The 27,319-nt window shown below is 34.4% G+C and overlaps 2 protein-coding genes and 1 non-coding gene across 3 annotated transcripts; all 3 read left to right on the plus strand.

Annotated features, from left to right (window-relative positions):
• The first annotated feature begins 1,878 nt into the window (after nt 1–1,878).
• On the plus strand, nt 1,879–10,273 carry LOC110686005. The gene is made up of 8 exons (XM_021862581.1): nt 1,879–2,327; nt 6,234–6,314; nt 6,410–6,469; nt 8,356–8,399; nt 9,410–9,452; nt 9,560–9,631; nt 9,720–9,821; nt 9,927–10,273. Exons 1-8 carry the CDS (start codon nt 1,944–1,946, stop codon nt 10,044–10,046), a joined length of 906 nt encoding a protein of 301 aa, XP_021718273.1. The 5' UTR covers nt 1,879–1,943; the 3' UTR covers nt 10,047–10,273.
• An 8,929-nt stretch (nt 10,274–19,202) lies between these two features.
• On the plus strand, nt 19,203–22,083 carry LOC110686006 (S-adenosylmethionine decarboxylase proenzyme-like). The gene is made up of 3 exons (XM_021862582.1): nt 19,203–19,435; nt 20,290–20,451; nt 20,545–22,083. Exon 3 carries the CDS (start codon nt 20,734–20,736, stop codon nt 21,862–21,864), a length of 1,131 nt encoding a protein of 376 aa, XP_021718274.1. The 5' UTR covers nt 19,203–19,435; nt 20,290–20,451; nt 20,545–20,733; the 3' UTR covers nt 21,865–22,083.
• Nucleotides 22,084–24,228: 2,145 nt separating this feature from the next.
• Nucleotides 24,229–24,300, plus strand: TRNAH-GUG. The gene has a single exon. It is a non-coding gene; the product is annotated as a tRNA-His (tRNA).
• Nucleotides 24,301–27,319: the final 3,019 nt, after the last annotated feature.

Below are 27,319 nucleotides of genomic sequence, written 5' to 3' on the forward strand. Positions count from 1 at the left end.
TTACTCAAGAATTAAGTTGGAATTATTGAATGCTTGAATGATTATATTCGGTTGATTATTGAATTATTTGTGTATGAGACATCACCTTTGTTATAATGTAAATCCCGTAAAGCGAAAGAAGATATGGACCAAATCTCTTGGAACGTATATACCTTGAGTATGAACTTATGGGGGGAGTTGTGTGACGTTATATTTGATCATAACTTCTAATAGAGATACAGGACGTTATACTTTCCTTTTATCATGCGCAGGGACATCCGTCACTCTATGAGTGACCTATATTGGTAGTTTGGTACTAGCACGATTAGCTCCCATGTTAGTCCCCTTTTATGGGAAAATTTGAGTGGGAAACCTATTCGATGTGTAATCCAATATTAATAAATAACTTAGTTTAGTTGTGAATTGTGATTTGTATGTTAAATTACAAGTTTTCTGGTAAGTTTATATATAGCTACTTGCTAGGATGTATCCTGTTAGTGTGATCTCCTTAACGTTTATGTACTCATATTTGTTGATTTCGTACTGTGTATGTATGGTCATGTCTTTATCTTGGCCATACGATGACCCACTTATGATGTGTAGTAGCGACAACATAAAGCGAAGCATTTCAGGTGATGCAACATATATATATTGAGGATTGAGCAAAGAGAGAATCAAATTTCTCTTAACTACTCGTTTATGTAAATTGTATGGCTTATAAATATTTCTTTTTAATGTTGGTACTAACATTATCGTTTTCTAAGATTTGATATGGTTTAAAGGGCCTACAATGGTTCCAATTTGTAGGTTTAACTTTGCTTTACTTGGTTTGAATTATTTTGGATTTTGTTTAACTTGGTTTGACCTTGAGTTTCTTTTGTTGGATTTTGATTTTGTTTTGAATGGTTTTGTTCGATTTTGAATTTGTTTTGAATTGTTTTGAAAAGTCTTCCAATGTGTGTCTTTAAAAAAATGTCTTAGTCGTTATCACGGTGGCGGTAATGTATTAGTTATTTCCTTATTTCAAATTTACTAAAGGGCAAAACAGGGTTTTCAAAATAAGGAAATCTTTAGGGTGTTACATGAGATCAATAAGAACGAAATGGAAAGTCTAATCTTACTATCTTAACCAAATTGTATTACTTGTATTTATTTCACTTTATTGCAAAATAACATTTAAAACTTTATGGTTTTAAGAAATTACAGTGTAGAATAACATCCTTATTCATTCAATATTTACATTACCGGTAAAATGACTAGAATCTGGTTCTTGGCTGTAGTTTTAAAGGTTGAGTGTACTTTTAGGTTGAATTTTGCAAAATATAATTAAAAAGTTGTAATTTGCAAAATGTGTACTTTTGTTGGCTGTATTTGTTTTCCAACATGCAAACAAAATATTGAAATACGACAATATACCTCAAAATACGTTCAATTGCATAAATTACTCTTTTCTACTCTTACTCCCCCCCCCCCCCGCGTTTCATAATAATTGATACAATTTGCTTTTTTTTTAAAAACTATGTGTACTCACTTCGACTATTGTATTTCATTAATGAACTATAAACAAAATGTCATTTTATAAAATGTTGTTAAATATTTAGTAGCATAAATTCACAATATCAATTCTTTTATATATATAAGTAGACAATATTAACTATATATATTTAGGTCAAAGTGTCAAACTAATGCATTGCAATTAAATGGACATATTATTTTGACATCTTCCCAAAGCAATTGCAAAAATACAAAATGAAAGTTTATACTCCGTAATTCACAATTCATGTACGCATAACAACAGTTGAACTTGCTTTTAAAATATCTAGCCCGCTAACCTGGTCAGGTTGTTCCATACAAGGTTCGGCCCGTAAGAAAGACGATATTAACGGGCCGAATCCCTCCTCCCTCAACCGGAACCAAGCATTACTTTGTTGTGATAATGGAAGAATTTCAACAAATTTTAAAAAATGAACAAAATATTGAAACTCCACCATTATCACTCTCCTCTCTACTCACCACCTCCCTTCCTTCTTCACTCTCATTCCCCCTCTTTCAATCCCAAACCCATCAATTTCTTCCGCCATTACAATGCTTTTTCAGCTTCATTTTCTCTCTCGTCTTCCTCCTTCAAACCCCAAGCAGCTTTCAAGGTTGAAGACATTGTTCCTTCTTTCTGGGGCAATGAACAAGAACAGCAAGAAAGCTTGAATGATGAAGATGATTCTGGGTGTCTTGAAGATTTGGCCTCTGATAGTCCAGTTTATCAGAAAACGCTGAGATTAGTTGAGTGTGCCATGTTTGCTGCTGTTGCTGGATTGACTTATTTTCTCAGTAATTCTCTTGCTATTGAGGTTAGGGTTTTTTTGAATTGGGTTTTACAATTATGTTAAGATTGTTTATTGCAATAATTATTGTTCCTGAATTTAGAGATTGGTTTGCTGTGCATATTTGTGTAATTGTGTTCTGGGTTTACTTCAATTTGTGTTAATTCCAAGTTATTTTTGTGGTGTAATCAATAATGTAATTGGAAATTTGTAAGGGTTTGATATCAGTTCAGTTTGAATTTACTCATAGCTCTTCCAGAAATGCAAGTGCTATGCATATGTATTTATTTATTTTGATTGTATAATTATATGATTCTGGGAATGATTATATTGATTCACAGAGCTGAATTGCAGTGACTATCTAATTCACTTGTGGATTGATGTTGTGATTATTGTCGTCGAGATCGGTTGTTGGTCATAAGAGTGTTTGCTCACTTTATTATTCTCTGTCTTATCAATTTCATTGGTTTACTATGAAGTTATTTTATCACTTTATTGGAAGCATGAATTAGACTGTGTTCCCAGGAAAAATGTTTGCTCAATTTTAACATTTATCGTTATATTGTACTCCTGTAATGGCTGTAACCATATACGGATTCCATTCTGAGGGATTGTTTGGTACGAACATTGGAACATAATGGAAAGGAAACAAATAAGAGGGTTGGGGTGGGGGGGGGGAGTCATCTAACTCTTATCTTTTCATTTGTCTGATTTAACCTTGGAAATGAATCACTTAAACTTAACTCTTTCATTTTGTTTGAGGAGGGTAAGGCTAATTGTTACCTTAGGTTCTAGAGAGGTAACAAAATTGATGGAAACCATTACTGGTAATGGTAATTGTAATTGTTAACCAAACACTTGGTTACAGTAATGATTTAATTGAATTCATTTCCAACCAAAAAAATACCCTTATCAAGCTAAAAGTGAACGAATCAACCAAACACTAGGAACAAGAGAAAACAAAAAAGTTCTAAAACTGATTCAAACATGTACAAATAGGTTTGGGGTTCTTTAAATCTCACAATCAGTGTGAGGTTCTATTCCATTTCATTCCATTTCCAACATTTTGAATCTAATGACCCTTCCCCTTAAACATTTAGAATATGGGTGTGTTCGTTCAATGTCTTTGGAGTAAATCAAAAGACTCAAAAGTTCAAAACAGTAGTCGTGTTGGGCAAATTAGTTTTAAGTTGAGTTTGGCTTTTGGGGTAGTGTTTTAAATGCTATTTAGATAGTGGTTCTTTGATTTACATTATTATTTCAATGGCTAATTGTGTACTTGTGCCAAAAAAAACTCCGTAAATAGTTAGTTCAACAGCAGACACTCCTACTATACCAACCTTTTTTAATAGACCTAAATTTTTCAGAAAATTGACTTGCACTAGGGTAATGGTATTATGATATATCATGGTCTGAAACACACGTGCTCCCAGTCTATAAAGAAGTGTGCCTAAGGGGTGCCTAGGTACTGAAGCGCTAGGCGATTGGGGTAGAGCGATTATTTTTATCTAGACAAAGCACATTTGTCAGTTTTTAAAAATGTTTCTAAAGCGTGTACAAGGCGCACCTAGGCACAGCAGGACCCAATTGCCTTAGTGCGCCTTCAGTTTTTTTTATTACATGGCTTGCCTCTCTTTTAGAAAATTCAAATTGAAAATTATAGAAAATATATTTGGTTGTCCAAATTTATGCAATCATCTGTAAAAAGTGCTGTCAGTAAAACGACATCGGTAAATAGGATTATTGTATATTTTAGGGTATTTCTTCCATACATGATACATTGCAATGTTGCATGTAAACTCTTGCACCCAATTATCCATCATGATTTAAGCATCATAATTGATTGTAAAGAAGTTCAAACACATGTTATAATGGAGATAAGAGATAGCGTTTGTAGTCCAGAGGGTTTATGGTATGAGTGCATGCGGAATTGGTTGTTTACAGTTTCCATGGGCGATGTTGATGACCTGAACAAGTTGTTACTTAGTCCTGCATGGCTTTAGTCTGATGGACTTCTTGTGGCCCGTTTTGTGAGCATTCCTTAGTTTAGTGTTACAAACATGTTGATGGAAACAAAATTATATCTAAGTTGCTTTCCTCATTGTTGGTAAATTTTGCATCATGACTGTGCTTGATTACTAGTTCTGTCAAAATGAGCTCATAATTGTTTGACCTATTTGTTGGTAAACTCTAAAGAAGTTGGATACGTTCTGTCAATGTACTTTCTTTGGGATTTTTCAGTTGACGTACTCTATTTCCAAAGTCACTCTTGATAGGACATTCTTGTATCTTCTGATATGATTTCCCTTAGCTTTGGTCCTCAATGAGCTTTTTCTCTAAAGCTTAATGTATAAGCTCCTTATTTAAAAGCTGATGAACCAATTAAAGACAGCATGACATTATAAGTGGTAGTTTGTATAGAACCTTTGAGATGAATGAATGAATTATCTAATCTTGAGTCTTGACTCTGATTTTTCTTATACGTTGTTTTCAACTGATTAATGCATATTAATGTCATGGATCAAGTTGTTTTCGGATTGTATTTTAATGGAGATTATTTACAATTTATGTCAAAAGTGTCCTCAAGACTTGGATAGTGTTCAGAACTTGAAATAGACACCTGTGAAAATCTTTCAATGATTGAGTTTTAAAAGGACTACCAAATGTTGCTTAATTTTAGCTCAAAATCTGCCAAAATTCCTTCATTCTTGTACTCGATCTTCACAATTAACTAAGTATTATGTTACACGTGAGTTTCTGTAGATTACATATGGAAGCACTTGTTACATAGTGGAAAAGAATGGGGTATTGCGGGATAGGAATAACAATGAGAAGGGATGTGAAGGTAAAGAGAGGTAGTCTGAGGTGGGCTTTTCTTTTTCCTGGAGAAGGGAGAGTAAGGCCCCATTTAACCCATTTGGTTCAAGTAATTTTAACCTATTTAGACTTATTTTCAGAAAAAATAAGTTGTCTTCAAACAATTTCATAATTTCTTCGTTGTTTATTTAGTTGCGCCATTCCATTTCTTTTTGGCACAATAATTTAGGAGAAAAAGTAGGGGCATACAAAGGAAATTGTAGAAAAAGAAAAATACATGAATTATGGCAAGTAGGAATGAATCCATACTTAATAAAATGAATAGTGCAATTATTATGATATTTCCGTTTTAGAGAAATGGTGCAACTTAATAGAAAAAAGGAAGTACATAGATAAGATAATTTCAAATAGAATAAGTTAAAATAAGACAAGTTTTTGACAAGATAAGTTGAATCAAACAAAGAATTGTTGTATGAAAGAGAAAAAAAAAAAAAAAAGGCTGAGATTGCAGTAAGCCAGTAATACAAAATTACTACTACAGGGAGGATGATTGTGAGAAGGGGAAGTAAAGGAGGACTGGCTGGCCTTTTGGCGAGGCAGGGGCATAAATAGTAAAGAAAAAATGTGAGAGGAGAGATATTCAGTGAATTCTTGGAGAACTAAACTGTCATTGATCTATAACCCAATGAGGATTACAAACAATGGGCCACTGGCAATTAAAATAGGACTGCGTAATATATTGCTGAATTGGTGATTCTGTATCTGGATGCATCCATAATCGAGTAGACATGAGGAAATTGTACTTTGTCGAACTAAGTTCTGTATGATATCATCTATCATATTCAACTTCTAACATATCACTTTTTCTCCCAGCCAGAAAAGGCCATATCCCCATCAAGTGGTTTCTTTTTTGTGGCCTCTCAGTTCCTACTCTAGTGCTTTCCACTCGAGTGCTTCTCACTTAAGTGCCGTAGTCAACGTTTACTTAGAATACTTTAGTCTGTAAACGATTCTTCTCATTTGGAAAATGCTTGAAACAATTGCTCCAGCATGCTCTAAACCTATATTCTCATATAACTATCCAAGAGAATCTTAATTTGCTGTTGGTTTGTGCAGAATTATTTTGGATGCTTTTTCGCATTGCCAATAGTAATCACTTCCATGCGTTGGGGTATTGCTGCTGGGCGGAAAACAATGGTACAATTTCATTTGCACCTTATTATTGTAACTTTTTCTGCTGTTGATGATCTATCTTTCAGTTGTAATTGTAATTAGTTTCTTTGCTCTTACAGGTTGCAACAGCAGTCCTATTACTTGTGTTGTCAGGGCCTGTGAAAGCATTGACCTATGTGGTAAAATCAAATATTCTTTCTTATGTGTGCTGTACTTGTACCTGCTTAATTTCTTGTATTCACATCTGCGGATTTGCAATTGTTATGACCTAGATTCTAGAGTGTGACATGCAAAGGGTAATACCGTAATAGGTAATCCTTTGGATTAGCTACAGCTTTTAAAAGCGGACTTGCGTTTTTATGTTATACTTCTTCCATCAGCTTTTTCTCTTCATTTCCTCCTTTAATTGTTTAGTTACACTACTGCAAATTAAGTGAAACAGTTAGTCACTTTTACAAGCTAATGGAGCTTGGTAACAAGTCTTGCTACTCCTGTAAACTATGTTACTATCCGAGAAGTGATTCTTGATTTTCCTCCTCATCACATTTCTTTATTTAGTATAATAATTTAGAATTTCCCTTTCCTTGAACACCCCTGCAAAATTCACAGTTTGTGTATATATCCAAACTTATTTTTTTATCCCTTTTTGATGACTTGCTGAAACCAAGCTTGAGATTGGGAGGTTCATAACTTATTAAGCAGTCATTGTAAACTGTCCCTTTCCTTACCAACACACATGGTCGGGGACTTCTACATTTTGACTCCTCCTGTACCATTTAATTTTTGAGGCTATCATTTTCATTCTGTTATATAAGCGTGGTCTGCGTGTGTATCCCCCCTTTTATCATCTATTTGCTTGAGCCTACATCCCCCACACCTCACTTATTTTTATTTCTTGCTTGCTTCCACCCTTGCTGGAAATATCCACTATATCCTCCATGATGATTAATTCTTCAAGATGGTTTTCCTTTAATTCTTTTGCCTTGATGAGGATGTGCTGATAGCTCATCAAAGACTCCCATACTTGTCAGACTTGGCAGAAAAAAAAAAAAAAAAAAAAAAAAAAAACATAGCTACTCTTACCTTACCTGATAAGGGTGTGCTAGTCACGCCTCATCTTTACACCTTCATCATCCTCTGAATCTTCTGTGACTTGTATTTGTTTTTAGAACTCTCAAGTCTCAACATTTTGTATCTCCCTTACCACTGTTTTCAACTTCCAAACACTACAATAAACATGTCAATGTGTGCCTTCTCTAAGGTTGCCAAGTGAAGAAAACCTGAATCACTTAAATAATTGCTTTAATGTTGTAATAATCAATATCCAACACTTGAAAACAAAGATCTACAGCTTTTGACAAATTATTGAGCATGATTGCACATGTATAGCTAATTTTAAGTTCAAAGCTGTGGTAAGAATCGTAAGATGCAGAATATGGCTTTTCCTCCTTTTGAAATGAAAGAAAGAAACTTGATTGCTTGTAATACTTCTCAAAAGCTTGGTCACTGTTTCCTTGTTTACACAAGGAATTTCTCTGTTTTATTCATTAACTACACGATCTGATCACTTGTCATTTCTATACTCTAAAGTGCAGAAAATTCATCATCCTTTGGCTCTTGCTCATTAGTATCATTTTCGCCAAGATGATAATTCGTATGAGATGCTTGACAGCTCTACAATCCATAGATGAAACAAACCTCAGTTAACAAGATTTCTCAACAAAATAAAACCCCTCAACAAATTTCATCAAAGGATAGTACAATAAATTAATAACGCACAAAATAAAAATAAGGAAACCATAAATCCAAGTGATTTGGAGAAAATATGTGTTAATTTTGCTGCAAAAAGTGTTAGGTGTTAGCTGTAGGAGGGGAGTCCAACTTTCTTGACACCGTCAAGTCATGTTTTGGCATGACTGCAAGTGTACTTTGTTGGAGGAGCTTAAAGACCCAAATTTAGTACCCACTGTGATCATTTTTCATAAATTTTAAAGATTATACATGATACTGTGCTTATGGGCTTGTGCTTCTTAATACAAAAAAGTTATGGTTTCATTAATTGCAGTTAATGCATGGATTACTTGGATTCACCATGGGCTCTTTGTGGAGGTATATGGCCTTATCTTATTTTCTTCTGCACTCTCATGATTATTGACCACTTGCTTTATCATCTGTCCTTCACCTGTACTTTGCTACATTTCTGGTCTATGACTGGGAGAAACGCCATTGTTCTTTCTGGTTGATAAAAGTTCATGAAGTTTTTGTTGGACCTTTCATATATATATGTATCCAGTTATCCACATGCCAATAAGCATCGCTAAGATTAAAACTGTATCTGGGCAGACAACCTAAGTAGCTCCCCTGACTGTTCTTCCCTAGTAAGAAATGCAAGGGTGGAAGCAAGAACAGATACAGGAATGTAAGTTGAATTGAGGGAAACGACAAAAAGAATTAGCTTTCTATAATGCTCCGACTTTTGAAAATACCCCACTGCTTCTCTGGAAAGGGCAAAATGAAGACTCTTTTTCTTAAAGTACTCCGTAGTAAAATAAGATTGTTCATTTCAATTTTCTGATGCCATTCTTTTTGTTGGTTTTGCACATTTGCTTCAATATTTTTGGCTTGGAATAAAAAAGGTATCAGAATACTCTTGCTTAGTATGCTTGCTAGGAACTTATGCTGTATTGTCATTTTACCTAGGTGCTTGATTCTCACTTTTGACATCTTTTATCGGCATATATTTTTTCTATTATATTACACTTGCTTTCGAAAAGTATGCGATCACTTTAGGCGAGACTGTATTAATCTATTTTTCGATGTCTGCTGAAACACCTGTATTTTCAGTCCAGTGTTACCTAATCCCCCCCCCCCAACAAACCACAAACCAAAAAGGCGAATTATATCATAATAGTACAATTTTGCCTAACTTAACAAATTAGATAGAGAATTGCAAACCTGTATGGCTTTACACAATCTCATTCTAGCGTATTATTAAGTAACTATGCTTTAGTCTATTGATTCTATTCTTTTGTGTCTTCTAAATTCCCATTTCTGTTTGCCTTTCTTTTTTCTTTGTATTGACTCTATTCTACGTTTATTTTCGGTATTTGGTTGCTTAGGCTACAAGTCAAATGGAGGCTTTCTATCTTCTTGTGCACATTGGTATGGCTCTTTCCCACCTTTGCATAAGTTTTGTTTCAGAATTTGTTAAGCTTTACTTTCAGTTGTTCAAAAAAAAGGAAAACCTTTTTTTATTGTTTGAGATGCAGGTGCGAGCAATAGGAGCCTTGGGTTATGTTGTTACAACCTCATTCTTGATAAGGGAAAACATACTTGCTTTGGTACGTAATTAGGTGATTCCTTCCCATAGAACTCTTTCTTGTGGTCAGAGACAAGAGTGCACTTTAACACCGTTATCCTTTGTTGCAGATCACAGTAAATGTACATGCTACCCTCACCTTGATACTTAACTCATTAGGATTCAATACAGTTCCATCAATGAATACTATATATGCTATATTTGGTACTCTGGTAAGACTACTGGATCCATTTAAGTATCAAATAAAAAGAGAAAAAAATTCAATTCTTAATTTTGTATGATGTAGCCATCAAGCTTACACGCTCTTTTTCTGGCAGCTCTTGCTAAATTGTTGCTTCTTCGTGTTTCTTCTGCACATCCTATATGCCTTGTTCTTGAGTAGGCTTGGGATGAAGGCATCATTGGCATTGCCGAGATGGCTGATGAATGCACTGTAATATCTATGTACAGCTGCTGTGAGGCTGCTATGTAATAACTTGTAAGTTGTAGTGTGTACTAAATCTGAAATGGTAGTTCAATCACTCTACAAATCATGGATACAATCTACAACCATTTTTTCTTGTATAGTTCCTATGAATTTGTATGTATCATGAAAACAAATTCTATTATGGAGCAGGGGTCACACAGATTAAACACGCCTTGTGATATTATTTTCAAGTTTCAACACATCCTGTTATCGGACTTGACTCTTGTAGATCAGATTCTTCTACTATTGGGATTTAGGAATACAAAAATGCTTAGTCAAATGAGGGTGGCCGAATGCTTTCCTGCTTGGAGCTGGTGACTTGGTGTGACTTGTGAGCCACAGCGAAAACAGCAATAGGGTTGCTTCTGCTAGTATTGAGCTTATCCTGTTTAAACCATCACAATCTCTTTATATGAGCCGAATCAATCCATATCATTTATCAGTTATCACCTCATGTTTTGAGCTATAACCATGTTGTTTAGCACCTCAAGTTATTTAGTAATTTACTTATATTTCCTCCCAAAACAAATAAATGTCTTCTCTTTGAGGGCTAGGCTTTGTATTACAGAGTAAATTCCTCAATAATTTTTTCGACCAAATATTCAGTCGGCCCTCAGACCCATATTATATTGCATAATCAGTATGATACAGGATAATGGGAGAGCCATCCCCAAAAGCTAGCTCAAGAGGAGGAGAGCCCATTGTCCTATATAAATCTCACATTAGTCCCCCATATGACTGATGTGAGACTCAAGTCCCATACCTTGTAATGGATCATTAAATCCGCAGTCAAGAGCCACCCTCCTGTGGCCTCATCCTCTAGGATCGTAACACAGTAACAAAGTTCGGGCTGATTTGATGACTGATGAGCAAATAGTTCAGCTCATACAAGAGTTTTATATATAGGCAATTTACAAACTCTATTATATGTAGATTTGCACACTGTTTTTAGTTGATAGATGACATAATATCTTTTTGGTCTCCTTTATTTCTATTTTAACCTAGGAAAGTGACATGGTATTTGGAAAACTTTCATGATTGTGCCAAAAATAATTAACCTAATCTGATTGGACATGTGTTGCTTTCCTCTTTTTCTTGAGCTTTGTATCCGTGAATCCGTGATATGGTACTCTGATCCTTCTAGGAAGTTCAGCTGTTGAAAGGGGTGCATTATTTAACTTTGAATCTTTTATTTTATCTACTTTCAGCTTTTTATTAGTTTATTTGTAACCTTATATTATACTTGTATTGATTTGATTTGTGTGACGTGTGTCTATGAATATTTTAAGTTGCAAGTATCACCTATTTTTGGCAGCTTCATTGCCAATAATTAAGGGTGGTAGGAATCTGTCAAGAAGAGTGAATAAAGAATGGTGATCCAAAGAGAATTTATTTTTTATTTGTTGTAAATAGAGTGTATCTGTGTTAATGTGAGATATTGTATGGTATTAATCGATTTTTTTTTAAAAAAAAAGCTTTGTTAAATATGCTTCCTTCATTGAGTTCATTCTCTTTAGTTGCAAATCTTGCACCATTTTGACTTTCATACCTTTTTTTTTTTTTAGGAAATTGACTTTCATACTTATCACTGTATAATTTTAACTTTTACATTTATAAACAAGTAAAAATATAAAAACTTTGACATTGTAAAAAGCCATTAATTAACATATAATTATGACTATAGTGTGCTCAAATATAAATCAATAGGTGGTCAAGAGGAAAAACCTAAATAGTATAATTTTTTCAAGTATTGCAACTAGAAGCAAATGGAGGAGGTATGTTTTTTTTTTTTTTTCTTTTTTTTAAGTAGTCTTTTGGCCCGTGCAATGCACGGGTTACTAATAGATATATAAAGTAATTTTTTGTTTTATAATATGTTTTTAATTTAATGGAAAAATAAATAGTTTATAAAGGAGAAGAAGGGGTGGAAATTTAAAAAAACTTGAAAGAGATATAAATTAGGGGAAAAAGGAATTAAACAACATTTATAAATGTATTGAATTAAGGCTAATTTATTTATTTATTTATTTATTAAACGCTAGGTAGGGGATAAGAAGGATAGGGTAAATAAGATGACATGTGGCATTGTTCAAGAAGATGGTTTGTGTTTTTAAATACTAGGTATAGATAGATGTTTTGGTAGTCTACAAGGCTAACAACCATATACACAACCAAGCAAGATTTGATTTGTTTCATAATTAATAGAGTGCGTATATGAACCAACTATGGATTTCAACCATGTTAATGGACTATTTCAAACAAAAGTTTAAGCTGATGATTGAATTATATGATTGATTTATATATTCTATCAATAATATTCTAGAAGTTTGGATTCAAATCATACAAAAATGCAGGTGTTAGTAAAGACTTTCTTACAAATACAGAACCAAAAAAGCCGCGAAGATCTAGTTCTAACTGATGTCTCTCTCTCTTCTTTCTTTCTTTTTTTTTTTTGTTTTTTTTGTGAAAAATGTCCCTCTCTCTTACATGAAAACAAAACCAAAAAAAAATTAAGGTCTATATGAATATAGTTGTCATTATTGTGAATAACACTAGACAAGTTAACAATATGAAAAATCAAAAGAGTAGCCGCATATACTCCCTCCATTTTTAAATACTTGCTTCACTTTTCTTTTTCGACCGTTTTTAAATACTTGCTCTATTTCCTCATTTGGAAATCTCTTACAATATTTAATTTATTTTTCTTATCTAGTGGACCCAACATAAATCATATATTATAACTTTCATATTCTCTCTCATTCAATTCTCTCAACTACTTTTATTATTTACAATTTTTCATTTTTCCCTACCCCACTACCTCTATATTTTATTTCTTTCTCTAATTTTCTGTTAAAATTACGTACATAAAGAAATAGAGCAAGTATTTAAAAACGGATGGAATAATTGGCAACAAGTGGAAACACGGGCTCACAAAACTCAAAAAGGATTTACTAAAAAAGCAAATATTTAAAAATAAAGTGGGGGTGGCATCTTATCACTAAAAATAATGGAGAGTGTAGCAGAAAGCTTTAATGTCCAAACAAATAAGTGAGTCATATATCATTATCTTTACACTTCTATTTTGTGGCCCTACGTACACTCCGCCGGATCTCGCTCTCAAGTCCAAGTCCTACCTACACTTCCTCATCCCCATTATACCCCCAAGAGATTATTTATTTATGTACCACGTTATCCGGAGTTATTTTATGGATGGAAATGTATAAGATTCAAATGTAATCTACTAGAAAGTGTACGCAATAATAGGATACAATAATTTCTAGCCAGCTAACGTGGTTGGGTTAACTATGTGGGATAGAAGTTCGTTCGAGTAGTTTTTCTTACATTTCAAATAATGTATGTATGTAAATATGCAATGCTAATTTTTCAGGATGCTTAGTATTCATCTCTAACGGCTAATTTGATAGATGTTAATAAACAATGATTGTGTGCAAATTTGTGATAAAAGCTCCTGCTATATTGGTCCAATGCCCCAACTTGCCCTCGTATAAATATTTAATTTGTTTGATCATATCTAAAAATCCAATAATTAGTAACATTGTAAATATAGTTCATCTTTATCTTATAGTTTTGCTTTTTCCTTAGTCCTCGACCTTACTTTCACTAATCTTAAATAGGAGTGTTCAAAAATAAGAACCAAATCTGTCTCTAGTTTGAGAAGTATATATTTCGATTTTCGGCCTAACCTGGTCTAAAACCAAAAAAACGATCTTAGACCAGACCAATTTTTTGTTTAAAATTGTGGATATAATTCTTTGTAATGTTTAATCTTTACCTTCAATATGCTATGGAGACCTCTTGGTGCAGGGGCCTAGGTGGTTGTCTCACATCCTTGGGGACGTTGGGGTGCAAGGTTTGAGCCTCACCTTGAACAAATCCCGTCCCTTACCCCCAAGCATTACACCAAGGCTCCTATGCGAGAATAGAGGCATCGTCCAGACCCAAATACTTTTTTAACAAAAAAAAAATAATCTTTTTGCATTCGTTAGAGTTCTTCAACAAATCAACAATTGTAAAAATAAACAACTCAACAACAAAAAAAAAAACTCAAATCGCTAATAAATTGAAGCCTAAGAACTTGAAAATACGAGAAGAAATCCATGTCAATGGAGGTTCCTCCAAATTCAATTTCCCCCTCCTCATGGGATTACCTTCTTCTCTTCTTCCTACGCCCTTTATTCGCCCTTCTCTTTATTCTCTCCGTCCTCTGCTTAGGTATATTAATTCAACTGTAATTATGAATCAATTTTTGAATTTTGATCAATTAATCATCTGAGAAATTACAATATTTTTGTTAATTGATTGATTGATTATTAATCTAAAATTGCAGGTTGGTGGATGGCGTGGAAATTGGTGTTAGTTCATGTTCCATTGGTACAAGAAATCTTTGGGTTGCGTAAAAAAACTAGTAAACCCAAGAATCCAGAGCGTCGCTATTCTCAATTCTACAAATCCCGTGATTCTTCTGCTAATTCTCCTCCTTAATAATGGTTGCTATTCTTTCAATTTTCCAACTTTATATATTTTGGTGATAAATTGGCAATTTTTTGTGATTTATTAGCTTAAGCTTGTTTGAAAATTTTGTAATTGTGTAAGTAAGTTGCAATTTGTGGTTTGTGTGAACGAATTATTGCATTTTATTGGATACGAGTACCATTCAAACGTTGTGGTTTTGGCTGAGTAATTTAAATGAAATACTTCATAGAAAATATGTACAAGTATATCTTAGTTGTATGATTTAATTGAACTTGAACTATGTGTTTCTGTTCGCTCTAATTCCAATTAATTCATATAATATTGGTCTGCATAATTGCACAAGGTCAGATTAGACAAGTTCGGCTGTTCGAGAACTTAAAATTAGATTAGTTAAGTTTAGGAAATATATTGGTTTTCATGTCCAATTTACAATTCTATTGTTATAATAAGTTCGAATAATTGTAAATCAGATGAATACGAATCTGTGATTGAGAAGAGGCGAAGAGATTGGTTTAGGAAAGTGTTTTTGCCATTATAACCACCATTATCAAGTCTATATATTTCATAAAAAGCATGGAAAGTGAAAAGATTATTGCTTTCTGTGTTGATTTATGAATTTGGTACAATGCTTTGTGTACCCTTTTTAGAATAGATGATTCCTCTAATTTGATCATCTTTGCTAGTTGCTAAGTAATTAAAAGCATTATTTTTCAACATGTATCTTGTTGATGGAAGGATAAATTTCATAGATTTCCAGCATGCCTTTTTTTTACAATCTAGAAAGACTTGGTTGACCTAGAAAGAAATTATGAAGTGTGATTGTGGAGGATTATTAGGTCGAAATTTGGATTTTAGGAAACCTTGTTGCTGAAGCCATTCCATGAAGTTGAGTTCATGAGTTTCATGTGTGTCTCAAACATAAGTTGCCAATGAATTAAATACATAATATTGATCCAGTATGCTTCATGCTTGCATAGCTGCATGAATCTCCCAAAATAGAGAGAGACTATTTTTGATTTATAATCCAAGTAGAGGGCTTTGTTCCATCTTCTTTGGGTAGGATAGCTGAAGGTGGAATGTCTTTAGATTCATCTCCAATGGTTTAAGCAGGTCGACCGTTGTTTAGGTAGGTTTAGCAGTGTATATTTCATCCACCTGTCTTAGATGAGAACACAGCATAAATCCGAGTCTAACAATCTTGTATAGATGTTTAGTGCATATAACTTTTGCAAATTAAATACAAGTATAACTGATTGGGATACTAGAGGTGAGGGGGATGAATTACACTTTGACTGATTTAATTGTTTAAACTCTAAATTTAAGTGCCCCCAAATTTATCACTTACAAAGTTACAAGGTCTCAAATTTGAATTCCTACAGATCATTTAAGTTCATCTTAAATCTTTGTGGGTTTGAATACTATCCACTACCCTACATTATTGGCATTTGAAAGCCTTGGTAGTCTCCTTGGAACTTACTACAAGAACCAGGACAGGGCACACCAAGCCTCCCATTCCGGCATTCCCCCACCTCAAGCTCTTTCCTCTGGATACCTCTTCCTCCCTTTCGTCCTTCTCTTGTGTGTACAAACAGTGCGATGAGTCGATGACATAAAGTCTGTATTTCTCTCTCTTTCATTGTATTTCGAATTCCATTCTCTCAGCGTCAAACAAATTACTTATTGAGGGCTCTCTCTGGTGGTGCTTATGCTTTTCTGCGTGCTTTACTTTTAGCTGCTAACTAATTTCAAGATCCCTCAAAAGTTTATTACTTCCAGTTGATTCCTCTACTTAAATCAACGTTTGCCTTTGTCCATCTTCACATCTTTCGGTTTATTCTTATTTTTCTTTGTTATCCTTAACTTTCATATGGATTATTGGGTGCTCATTTACTTCATCTCTATCAGATTTGAAGCTTCTATGGGGGCACTCATCCCCCACTAGGTTTTTAAGTAATTGTAGGAGGGTACGAGGAAATACGATGCTGGAAGGTTGGAGAAATTTCTAAAAAAAGCTTTTATGTTGCACGTTTTGGGCAGTAAGGAATTAGAATTAAATTATATTTGGGGTAATATAATTGTGTTCAAATTGGAATTGGGGTTTTGAAATCGATTGATGTGGAGATAATTAAAGTTGAGTTGCTGGGAAGGTGAGGAAACTTATTTCTGTGAGACTCGTAGCATATGAGCATGGGAAGCAAAGGTGGCTGGTTACTGATGCATACAGGTGTTTGAAAAATAGAGAAATGAAGCCAGCATTGACTATGGTTGTTTGTTTTTTTGCTAAGAAATTTAGATGTTGTGGCTCTATTTGGAATGTGGATGTTGCGGCATTTGGTTTCGTTTGTTTTGACAGAAAACATTTTTTTACACTTTTTGCTGTTTGGCTTATGAACGGTGGTAAACAATTTTGTTTAAGGTGGGACATACTTTCCCAACAGCAGAAACCATTTCCTTTTGAAATTATGAAATAAAGGGATGTCACATTTTCCTTCCTACTCCTAACAGTCCTAACACCCCTTTTCTCTCCTCCCTTGCTCTTCCATTTCGTCCTCCATATTTTTACTTGTAAGATTATGTTATCCGTTGCTAATTGTTTTCCATGGTAAATCATATTACCATAAAATATTTTTGTCAAAACAACAGAGCCCCGATGAAAGTAAAATGGCTAATTATCTAACTTATCTTTTACTTTATCTCCTCATTCCTCAATGCCAAGTTGGATATCATTTTGCATTTCAATTTCAGCTTATATCTGATAGTATATTGGTTCCTTGACAGTCACTGCAATGTTGTGTTTTGCCAGGTAGATTGATGTTCTAGCTTCTGGATCATATTAATACAGATGGATAGATATGGGCAACTATGCAGAACCTGGTTCTAGATGGAGTAATTGTAGGATTATGCTATGCGCCTTTTGCTTTGTGAACTGTTTGTTCGTGTTTATCATTCAAATGTTGAGATTTGTGGACACGGAAGATATTATTGTTCTACTTGGCCTGAGGAAATTATAATGTGATGCTGCTGATCTGTTGTGAAGGAGAGGGCTGAAAGCTCCAAAGTCGAAACAAAACGTTGAGTCAGCGATTATTATCTTCCCATCCACACAAGGTCACAAGGGAGTATCTGATTCTGTTTTCTATACTTGTGGACACCAATTCATGGTCCTACTTGAACTTCACCGGACCATGCTCCATGTCCCCAACCATCGCAATCTCCTTCCCTAATATGTCCCCAAGCTAATTATTACTTATGTGGATTGGTGAATCCGTGCACACATTGTAAAAACTGATTCTTGTATGTGACATAAAGAGTTGTATTGTATGGCTTGAATCTTGTACACAAATACGGATTGTATTGACGGCCTAGCCTTTATAATACTGTATTTAATTACTACGGTAGTATGTATTTTTAATCATATCCAACAGATAATCATTTAAGATAGATAAAGTTTAATCATATCAAAATGGATGAGATGATTTGGTACATACAATTAAAAAAAAAAAAAAAGATGATTTGGTATGTAATGAATTAATGATAGTAATTATGATAACATCATGCAAATCATGATCGGATACTTATATTGTACATTTGTACTATCATAATAATAACATCATCTGCATATCACGTTACATTAAAACTTTTCGAAGTAGCCATATATACCTCTTTTTTTAATACTACAACATTAATTAATACCAAAAGTAGCCATATATCCTTCTTTTTCCCTTGAAAAAACCCACGTAGTATTCTACTATTCTTATTCTTAATATAAAATAACCTTTTGAAAAATGATAATTAAGAAAGAGGCCGGATTTCAATTCTTGATTTAAAATTCTACCAAAGCAATTTAAAAAAAAAGGGGGGGGGGGGAATAAAAAAAAAAAAGCAACGGTCATCCCTTTGGTTTCTTTGCAACACAACCCTAAACCCCAAAACTAAATTATTAGCAATATCATTAGACATAAGAGGAACTTAAATAGATCGTCCCACCTAAACTAAATTGTCATCAACAATATCATTAGCTAAATCATATAAAACAAAAAAATTAGCAAAAAAACTGAACTGAACTGATTGGAGCTGAAATTAAGCTGAAGAGAACAGGCCCTTAGTGAGAGTAAAAAATTATAAAATAATAGTGGAGACTAGTTTAAAATAGTAGTGTTGCAATTATAATGAAACGATTGAAAATAAAAAGTGTTGCATTTAATATGAAATAGAAAGAGTAATGGCGAATAAAGACATGCTCACGTGAGCAATGGACCGACCCCATGAATCTTAAAAAAAAAATCAAAATAAAAAAGTACTCGTACTCCCTAGAGAATCCTACAAATTTATGGCAATATTTATTTATTTACCATTATACCCAAAAAAATAAAAACAACCAATAATAATTAAATCCAAAAAAAGAGACTTATACAGTCATACAAAGCAACGAGAGCCACTAATCCCATAGTCAATAAGATGTAAGCAACGTGTTGGGCCACAAAAAATCCAGGAAAATAAATAGGGGTAATTTCCGTAATTATACCCCTGACTCATGGCTGAGTAGCCTCCACGGAAACCCAAGGGTATGACCGTCTTTTCACACCTTTCCACAGCTGTCGACACCCATTTTCCCCTTATATAAAGACCTAACCTGCTTGCTTACTTATCTCAATTGTAAAAGAAAGCCTGCCAATTTTCCAAAAGCCGCAATTCTCAATTCTTAATCATCTTCTCATCATAAACTTTTGCTTTGGTTTCTCTCTCCTAGGGTTTCTTTTCGGTTCAATTATTTCGTAATTATTTCAGAATCTTTGATTTTCTGGATAATCCGATTGTTGGTTCTGGGAACTGATTTTGGTTCATTCTTTGATTTTTCATTAATCTGTAAGTTTCTCAAATCCTATCGATTTATTTTCTGTTTATATCATCTTTAATTGATTTCATTGTTTTGTTATTGTTGTTTTTGTTGAATCTTTGATGATGTTAATTGTTTCGTTTTGATTATGCGATTGTTTTTTTGTTTGTTGAATTGAATAGATCTGGAATTTGGTAATCTTTCGATTTTATGGAAATTGTTTTAGGGTTTTTAACACCGATGATGTGATGCATGCGATTTGAATATTGTTTTGATGATTATGATTGTCGTATTTTAATTTTATATTATCATTTTATTTCTTTAGATCTGATGAATTAGGTTGTTTTTAATTGGTTTTTGAAGTCGTTGAAATTCTGCGATTTCCGTGTTAATGTTTTAAAGTTATTTTTAATTTGAGAAAACGATGTAAGATTGCGTGATTTCGTGTTTGAGTTTTTCGAGTCGGTTTAATTCTGATAAATCGCTATCAACATGACGAGGTCTGTGATTGATTTGACAAGTTCTTTGTTACTTTGTTAATAATTTTAGCGTTTTAAAATTGACTAGAATTAATGAATATAAATTCCAGGCAACCAACACCAGTATTTTTAAAAATTTGTTCATGATAATTTATGAATTTGCAAATTAATATCTCTAATTTGCATTAATAAAATTAATGAATTTGTAAATTAATATCTCCAAATTGCATGTATAATATTATTGACTTTGCAATTAGTCTCTCAAAATTTCACTAATTCATTATAATCTGGTGCTGCAATTGATGTATGCTATTATATATCAGGTTTTATGATTGTATTTATGTATTTCTAGATCTTTTAGTCCGATTCTATGCTAACGTATTATTTCTGGGTTGTTTTATCAGTGCAGAGTGAATGTTCTAATGGAATCTAAAGGTGGTAAAGACGATTCTAGTAGTAGTAGTAGTAGTAAATCCTTGTTATACGGCGCTCCACTCGCCTACAGCATTGAAGACGTTCGACCAAAGGGAGGAATTAAGAAATTCAGATCAGCTGCTTACTCAAACGTAAGCTCCTTGTGTTTGCTTTCAATTGTAATCAATGTGTTTTATGAAATCGCTGCGATTTGCTTATGGGTTTTTTCTGTTTCTGTTTTGCAGTGCGCTCGCAAACCATCCTGATATTCCCTAACTAGTGTTCCGCTCGACCGCTAGACGTGGTCATTTTTTTTTTTTTTTTAGTTATTGCTGTTTTTGATTTCAAGTCCCTTTCTTCTTCTGTTTTCCTCTTTCCTGTGTACTTCGACTTCCTCTTTGCGACTGTAAGGCGTTCTTCTAGTATACGCAGTCATGACGGTTCCCATGGCTGGAGACAACAACACTACTAACAACAACGAAATGGCAATTTCTGCTATTGGTTTCGAAGGGTTCGAGAAGAGGCTAGAGATTTCGTTCTTTGAGCCCAGTATCTTTGTCGATCCTGAAGGGAGGGGTCTCCGTGCTTTGACTAAAGCACAGCTGGATGAGATTCTTGGCCCTGCTGAGTGCACCATTGTTGATTCACTTGCAAATGACGATGTAGACTCTTATGTTCTTTCTGAGTCTAGCCTCTTTGTGTACGCATACAAGATCATCATTAAGACTTGTGGGACTACTAAGCTGCTCCGTGCAATCCCACCTATTTTGAAGTTGGCTGAAAGCCTTTCCCTTGACGTGAAATCTGTTCGTTACACCCGTGGCAGTTTTATTTTTCCGGGTGCCCAATCTTACCCTCACCGGAGCTTCTCTGAGGAAGTGGCTGTTCTTGATGGTTACTTTGGTAAGCTTGCGGCCGGCAGCAAGGCTTTTGTTATGGGGGATTCCGCAAAGCCCCAGAAATGGCATGTTTACTGTGCATCAGCTGAAACGATCAGCTTTGATGCCCCTGTCTATACTCTTGAGATGTGCATGACCGGACTTAACAAGGAGAGGGCTTCAGTCTTCTTTAAATCTCAATCGCCAAATGCTGCTGTGATGACAGAGAGCTCTGGAATTCGCAAAATTCTTCCAGACTCAAAGATATGTGACTTTGATTTCGAACCCTGTGGTTACTCTATGAATGCTATTGAAGGATCTGCTATCTCCACCATTCACATTACCCCAGAAGATGGTTTCAGTTACGCCAGCTTTGAAGCTGTTGGTTATGACCTGAAGAAGATTGATCTGAACCAGCTGGTGGAGAGGGTTCTTGCTTGCTTTGAACCAAGCGAGTTTAGCATTGCTATTCATGCTGAGATTGCTGCTAACTCTATGGAGCACAACTGTTTTGTTAACGTGAACGGTTACAGTCGTGAAGAGGGAGGCATCGAGGAGCTAGGATTTGGCGACTCTTCTGTATTCTACCAGAAGTTCTGCAAGGCAACTCGATTTGCCCCTAAGCCAAAGCCAGCTCTGAAATGCTGCTGGAAAGAGGAGATAATTGAAGAAGGAAAGGATTATTAGTACCTTTTCAATTTCGTATTTGTGGTTATCTTTTTTATTCAATAAGATTCAGGTCTTCATCCTGATGGCTGTTAATTGTTATTCTGTAGTCGTGTTTTTCTTCACCATTGTTATCTTTTCGGATGTTTTCTTCTTTATAGTTCCAATTATGGAACATAACATCATTTAAAAGTGTACTCGGATTATATATATCATTCGACTTTTATATGATTAATATTACTATTATTATTATTATTATTATTATTATAGTCTTTTAGATCCATGTTAATTTACTGATTTGGTACTCATTATTTTTACTTTGTTACAATAATTACAATGTGTATTGGTACCGTTGAGAAAGGTGAGCACTTTTGTCATGCCATTTGTCACACCATTATTTGCAGCTAGTGAGCATAAAAGCAATGGTTTTGAATCATTTCATGTGTTAAGCCTCCCTTTAACTTTTCTCGTCAAAACATGTATGCCTGTTTTACTCCGTATTATGGATGCAAAACTAAATATTACCAAGTATTATTTTGGGCGGATTTTTATTGATCTTTATTATTGTGAATTTGCGATTATAAGTTTGAAACTATACTCAAATCTCCAAGGTGTCTGTTTTCCCTTTGATTAAGGTCGGAGTACAAACATGCTTTTAAATGTAATCATAGTTGCTATGTTTACCTATGATTAAGGCCCATAGTTGCGAACATATACTCGAACACGTTTTTTGTCTTAAACTAATTGGGGTCATAAATGAGAATCAAACTTTCATTTTTTTCTTTGCCTTAAACAAATAAATATGACTAGTACAAATTTGTCTAATTTGGAGGATTTAAATCTGATTTCAACTCTTGTTTTTGTTTGTTTGTTTGGTGGAATATCTGGAGAAATTCCAAGTTTTTCAACATGAGAAACAAAATATGTTTCTTAAATGGCAAAAATGTAAATAAAAGCACTTTTTTTTTACTGTTCATCGGTAAAACCACTACTTGCCTATAAACCGATATTTGAAGTAACGGTTTTACCTGTAACTTTACCAATTTAACCTCTTGAGAAACAAATATTTTTGTTTCTCATGTTGAGTAACTAGGGTGGCCTCGAATATCTCAAATTTTTTTAATGTTTTTTTTTTCTTAAGAAATCTCAACTTTTATTTGAAATTGTTTGTACCACAAATTACAGTATCTAACATCAATATAATATTTGTGTGCACCACATTGATTGATTTTCATTTGAGATTAATAGCTCTAAATATGAGTTAAATCATAGTAAATTGAGCTTAACCCAATAACATATTCAATATACATGTACTAATATGAGCATAAAGAACCAATTTACATCTAAGTATATTCAAACAATACAAATGATTTTTATTGAGGCACAAAATGTCCATTTTCTGGTCTTTTGCGTTTTGAATAAGTAAACTAGTGTAGCCAACATTTTAATTGCTCGACTTGTAGAGTGATCTTTATTAGTTACGCAAACTATTATTAAACTAAGGTGGATGACTAACATGATAACGATGACCAAGTCTAAATTAGTTAGACTAGAATCTTCTCTTAATTATCACTTATGAATATTCACTAATATTTATCTCGTACAACAACTTGTATACATATCTTCTTAATTTGTTATTATCTTTTGTAAACCTAGATTACAATAGTTCTTACATTGTATAAATACATGTTAAACTCAATGAGAACTACTTCTCACATACTCTATGGTATCCATAGGAGGGAGCCTCAGTTGATCTCAGAGATTAATATGTGCCACTTTATTATTTTCATTTTATTATTTGAAAAATAAAAGAAAATTATTAGATTGTGAGAGGACATATATTCAGAGAGAAACTTGAATTTATCCCTTAATTAGTAATCCTTCTAATATTTTTAAACTCCCTATAAAATAATTTTAAGGATGATTAAAGATATTCCGATACAAAACAAAAGTCATCGATCTTTTACTAACAAGATTATTTTCTTTACAAATAAAATTACAACATACCCCTAAAAAATTAATCTTACTTGATGTACAAATGCAACCTCTTACTCCTTACAAAAATTAATTTCTCGAAATCAAATTTTCAATTTCAAAGATAATCAAAATGGGTCAAAATAAAGCCATTCCAAATTGAAAGTTACCTCAATTATTGTAGAACAAGAGTTACAAGACAAAAAAAAAGGTTTAGTACTTGTCAAAGACAATCAAGTTAAGGTAACAGAGAATCTGTCTATAAAAAATCTATGCAATTGGCGCAATTTGCGCAATTTGCAGAATCTTATCGGCATATACCTTAACTCAGTCAACAATGGCGTGTTAGTAGCAAAGATACAAATTAGAATTTGGGTATATATAATTTAATATTGAAGAAACATCAAAAATGTGGCTGTAGTTTAGTGGTTAGAATTCCACGTTGTGGCCGTGGAGACCTGGGCTCGAATCCCAGCAGCCACACTTTTCTTTTCATTTGTTAGCGTTTTGTTTTTAACTTAATTAGGCAAACATGTCAATTAAAATGAGAAGAACATTCATTTAATATGACTATATATGGGATAAAAACTCGTTTTCAATACATAAACATGGGAAAATTCTTATCATGTTTTTGGACTATGTCTTAATTTCGACTCCAATGATCTAATATTCGAGCTTCCTTCTTGTTTAAAGAAATCGCCAATATTATTAAATGAATGTTTGCTTTACTTACAACCTTTTAAAACAGGGGAATCATATCTTACTTTAAAAAGGCTATTAATATACATAATGATAATGTAGAATAAGTACTTTAGCTTTGATATCTTTGTTTTAAATTTCGTATAGAATGATTTAAGCATTAAGAACTAATCGTTGCTCCTTTATTCTAAGAATAGTTTGATTTTGAAGAATTGTTATTTAAGTAAGAGTATGATAATCAATTGACATGGTGCCTAATTGCCAATGAATATGATCAATATGCTTAGAAAGAAACACATATAAACAAGAAAAGTCGGACTCTAAAGTTGGTGTCAATGAGTACAATTTAGCCTATATAATACTTCATTCGTATATGCTATTTATAAAGTTTTGAATGGTTTTATACATAAAATATATAATAATATAAAGGGTACAAATAAGATAACATAATGATTTGTTGGCCTATGAAGTAGGGGTATACACGGGATGAGGTTGCATCTCCTTTGGCCAAGATTTATCAATCGTACAATTATTATTTTATATAAAAGTACTAGCTTTGTGCCCGCGTGATATCCATATTATTTTTATTGATATCCTGGAAGTTCTCGTGTTACACCCCTAAAAATAATTGATAAATTTTAGGATAAACTTTTTGTCTTAAATGTTAAATACGATCATGTAATCCCTTTTGATAATGCTGGATATTTAGGGTTATGATTTCATATTGCTTATATATATTTATTTATATAATGATGTACATTTTGTAGTTTTGTTTATAAATAAATATCTTATTATTTTTTATTAAGCTTAAATTATTTTTATTGAACTGAAATTATTTTTACGGATTAAAACTTATTTATACTAATTCTCTATTATTCATTAATATTATTTCCTCCGTCCCATTATTTCGTGCCTATATTCCTTTTTGGGTGTTCCAAAATGTTGTGTCTGTTTTTAAAAATAGCACATAATTATTACTTACTTTTTATCTTTCCCTTACAAAATACACATATACCAAAAAAATCATTACTTACTTTTTATCTTTTTCACACAACATTCTTTACTTTTTATTATTCCCATACAATATTCTCTACTTTTTATCTTTTTCAATAGAATATTTCCCTACTTCCACTCCTTAATTACCGAGTTTTTTGAGTAATAGGCACGAAATAATGAGACGGAGAGAGTATATTATAAATGGAACTTGATTAGGGGATTTTTATCCACCAATCACCGTCTGACAAGTGGACCAACCAGGTTCCGCCACGTGTCCTTCACGAAGGCCAACAGGAGCTTGCCACGTGTCAATCACAGATACGTCCTCCACGGACCACTTAAGACACGCCACGTGTCCACCCATGCCAAATGGGACAACCGGCCATCAAGGCCCATTTCAGTCTAGAGGCCCGATCAGCCCTAGGTTTACCTTAAACCTAGAGAGTTGCACGCTTCCCAAGGCTATAAATACTCGATTAATCCTCATTAATCACACAACCGAATAATTAAGAGATCAAGCAGAGAAGAACAGACTTATTAACAACCGGCTAATCTCGCTAACAACGCAGATTACCAACACTAAGCACTCTCACCTAGAGAGATCTGATTACTTTAATTTCTGTATTGATTACTCCTTAATCAGGTACTAACTTGACCGTTGGAGGCGGAGCTCTCAGGAGTCTCCGTTATTTTGCAGGTACAGGCGTCCGGTTCCAGTCTCGGAATTGTAACTCTCCCGCAGGACATCAGAAAACCCCGAAACATTTGGCGCCGTCTGTGGGGAGAGTACTTCAGAGATGGCATCCAAGTCTGTACCGACTCCAGAAGAGAGGCGTCCCCTAGACGACCCTCAAGTTCAGTCGGACCATGATACCGAAAGTGAATTTGAAGTTGAAACTCATACAGCTCCAGACGGGACCCTAAGGGCCCGACGTACCCGTCATACCGAAATGAGGGAACGGGAGTATCTTCAAACAGGAAGCGAGCCAGCAGGCGCACCGCTTGCTCGGCAACAGCCGACTGATGGGTCTGCTCCCATCACAAGGAACGAACTCATGACCTTCATGAGGGACTTCAAGGGAGAGATCCAAGAGTTGATCAACAAAAAACCGCCTGCTTCAGTCAAGGAGCAGTCGGCCAAGAAACCTTCCACTTCACTAAAGAGGAAGCCAGTTCAAGGGCGAGAGGCGACTCCCCATCCTAAATTCAAGAAGCGGGAGCCGTCTGCTCTTGATTTCACAAAACTCCGTTATCCTACGGGAAATAGGAAACCGGTTCGTCATATTCAGGCGGACGGGTCAAAGCAAACGTTCACAGATGCTCGGCACCTGCTAGAGCAGAAGAAGAGTGACCGATTATCAGAGTCGGCTTCTACTTCAAATTTTCAGGACAGTTTGCGAAATGCCTCGATGAGGCCAACTCAGTCGTACCATGAGAGTCAGTCAGGCGGCACCTCCCGTCAGTCCGGCTTTCATAGTGCCCAGGCGGTACCAAACTTGCCATTTGTGCCGCAACAACAGTATTTTATGCAGCCACCTATGGACTGGCAGCTACGGCTGCTTAGACTTGGTGAACAGCCGTCGGCCTTCTCCAAGGAAATTACTGAAGCCGCTCAGCCGGCCAAAGTAAAAAATGTTCTAGTAGGCGCCTATGACGGCACTACTAACCCAGAAGACCATCTGATGGCGTTCACCAACCTGATGTACCTTCAAGGGTTGGATGATCCCACTTGGTGCAAGTGTTTCCCAGCGACTCTCAAAGGAATCGCACAGCAATGGTTCGGCAACCTGCCGACTGGTTGTGTAAA

Source organism: Chenopodium quinoa, unplaced genomic scaffold (assembly GCF_001683475.1).
Source record: "Chenopodium quinoa cultivar QQ74 unplaced genomic scaffold, ASM168347v1, whole genome shotgun sequence".
Taxonomy (NCBI): Eukaryota; Viridiplantae; Streptophyta; class Magnoliopsida; order Caryophyllales; family Amaranthaceae; genus Chenopodium; species Chenopodium quinoa.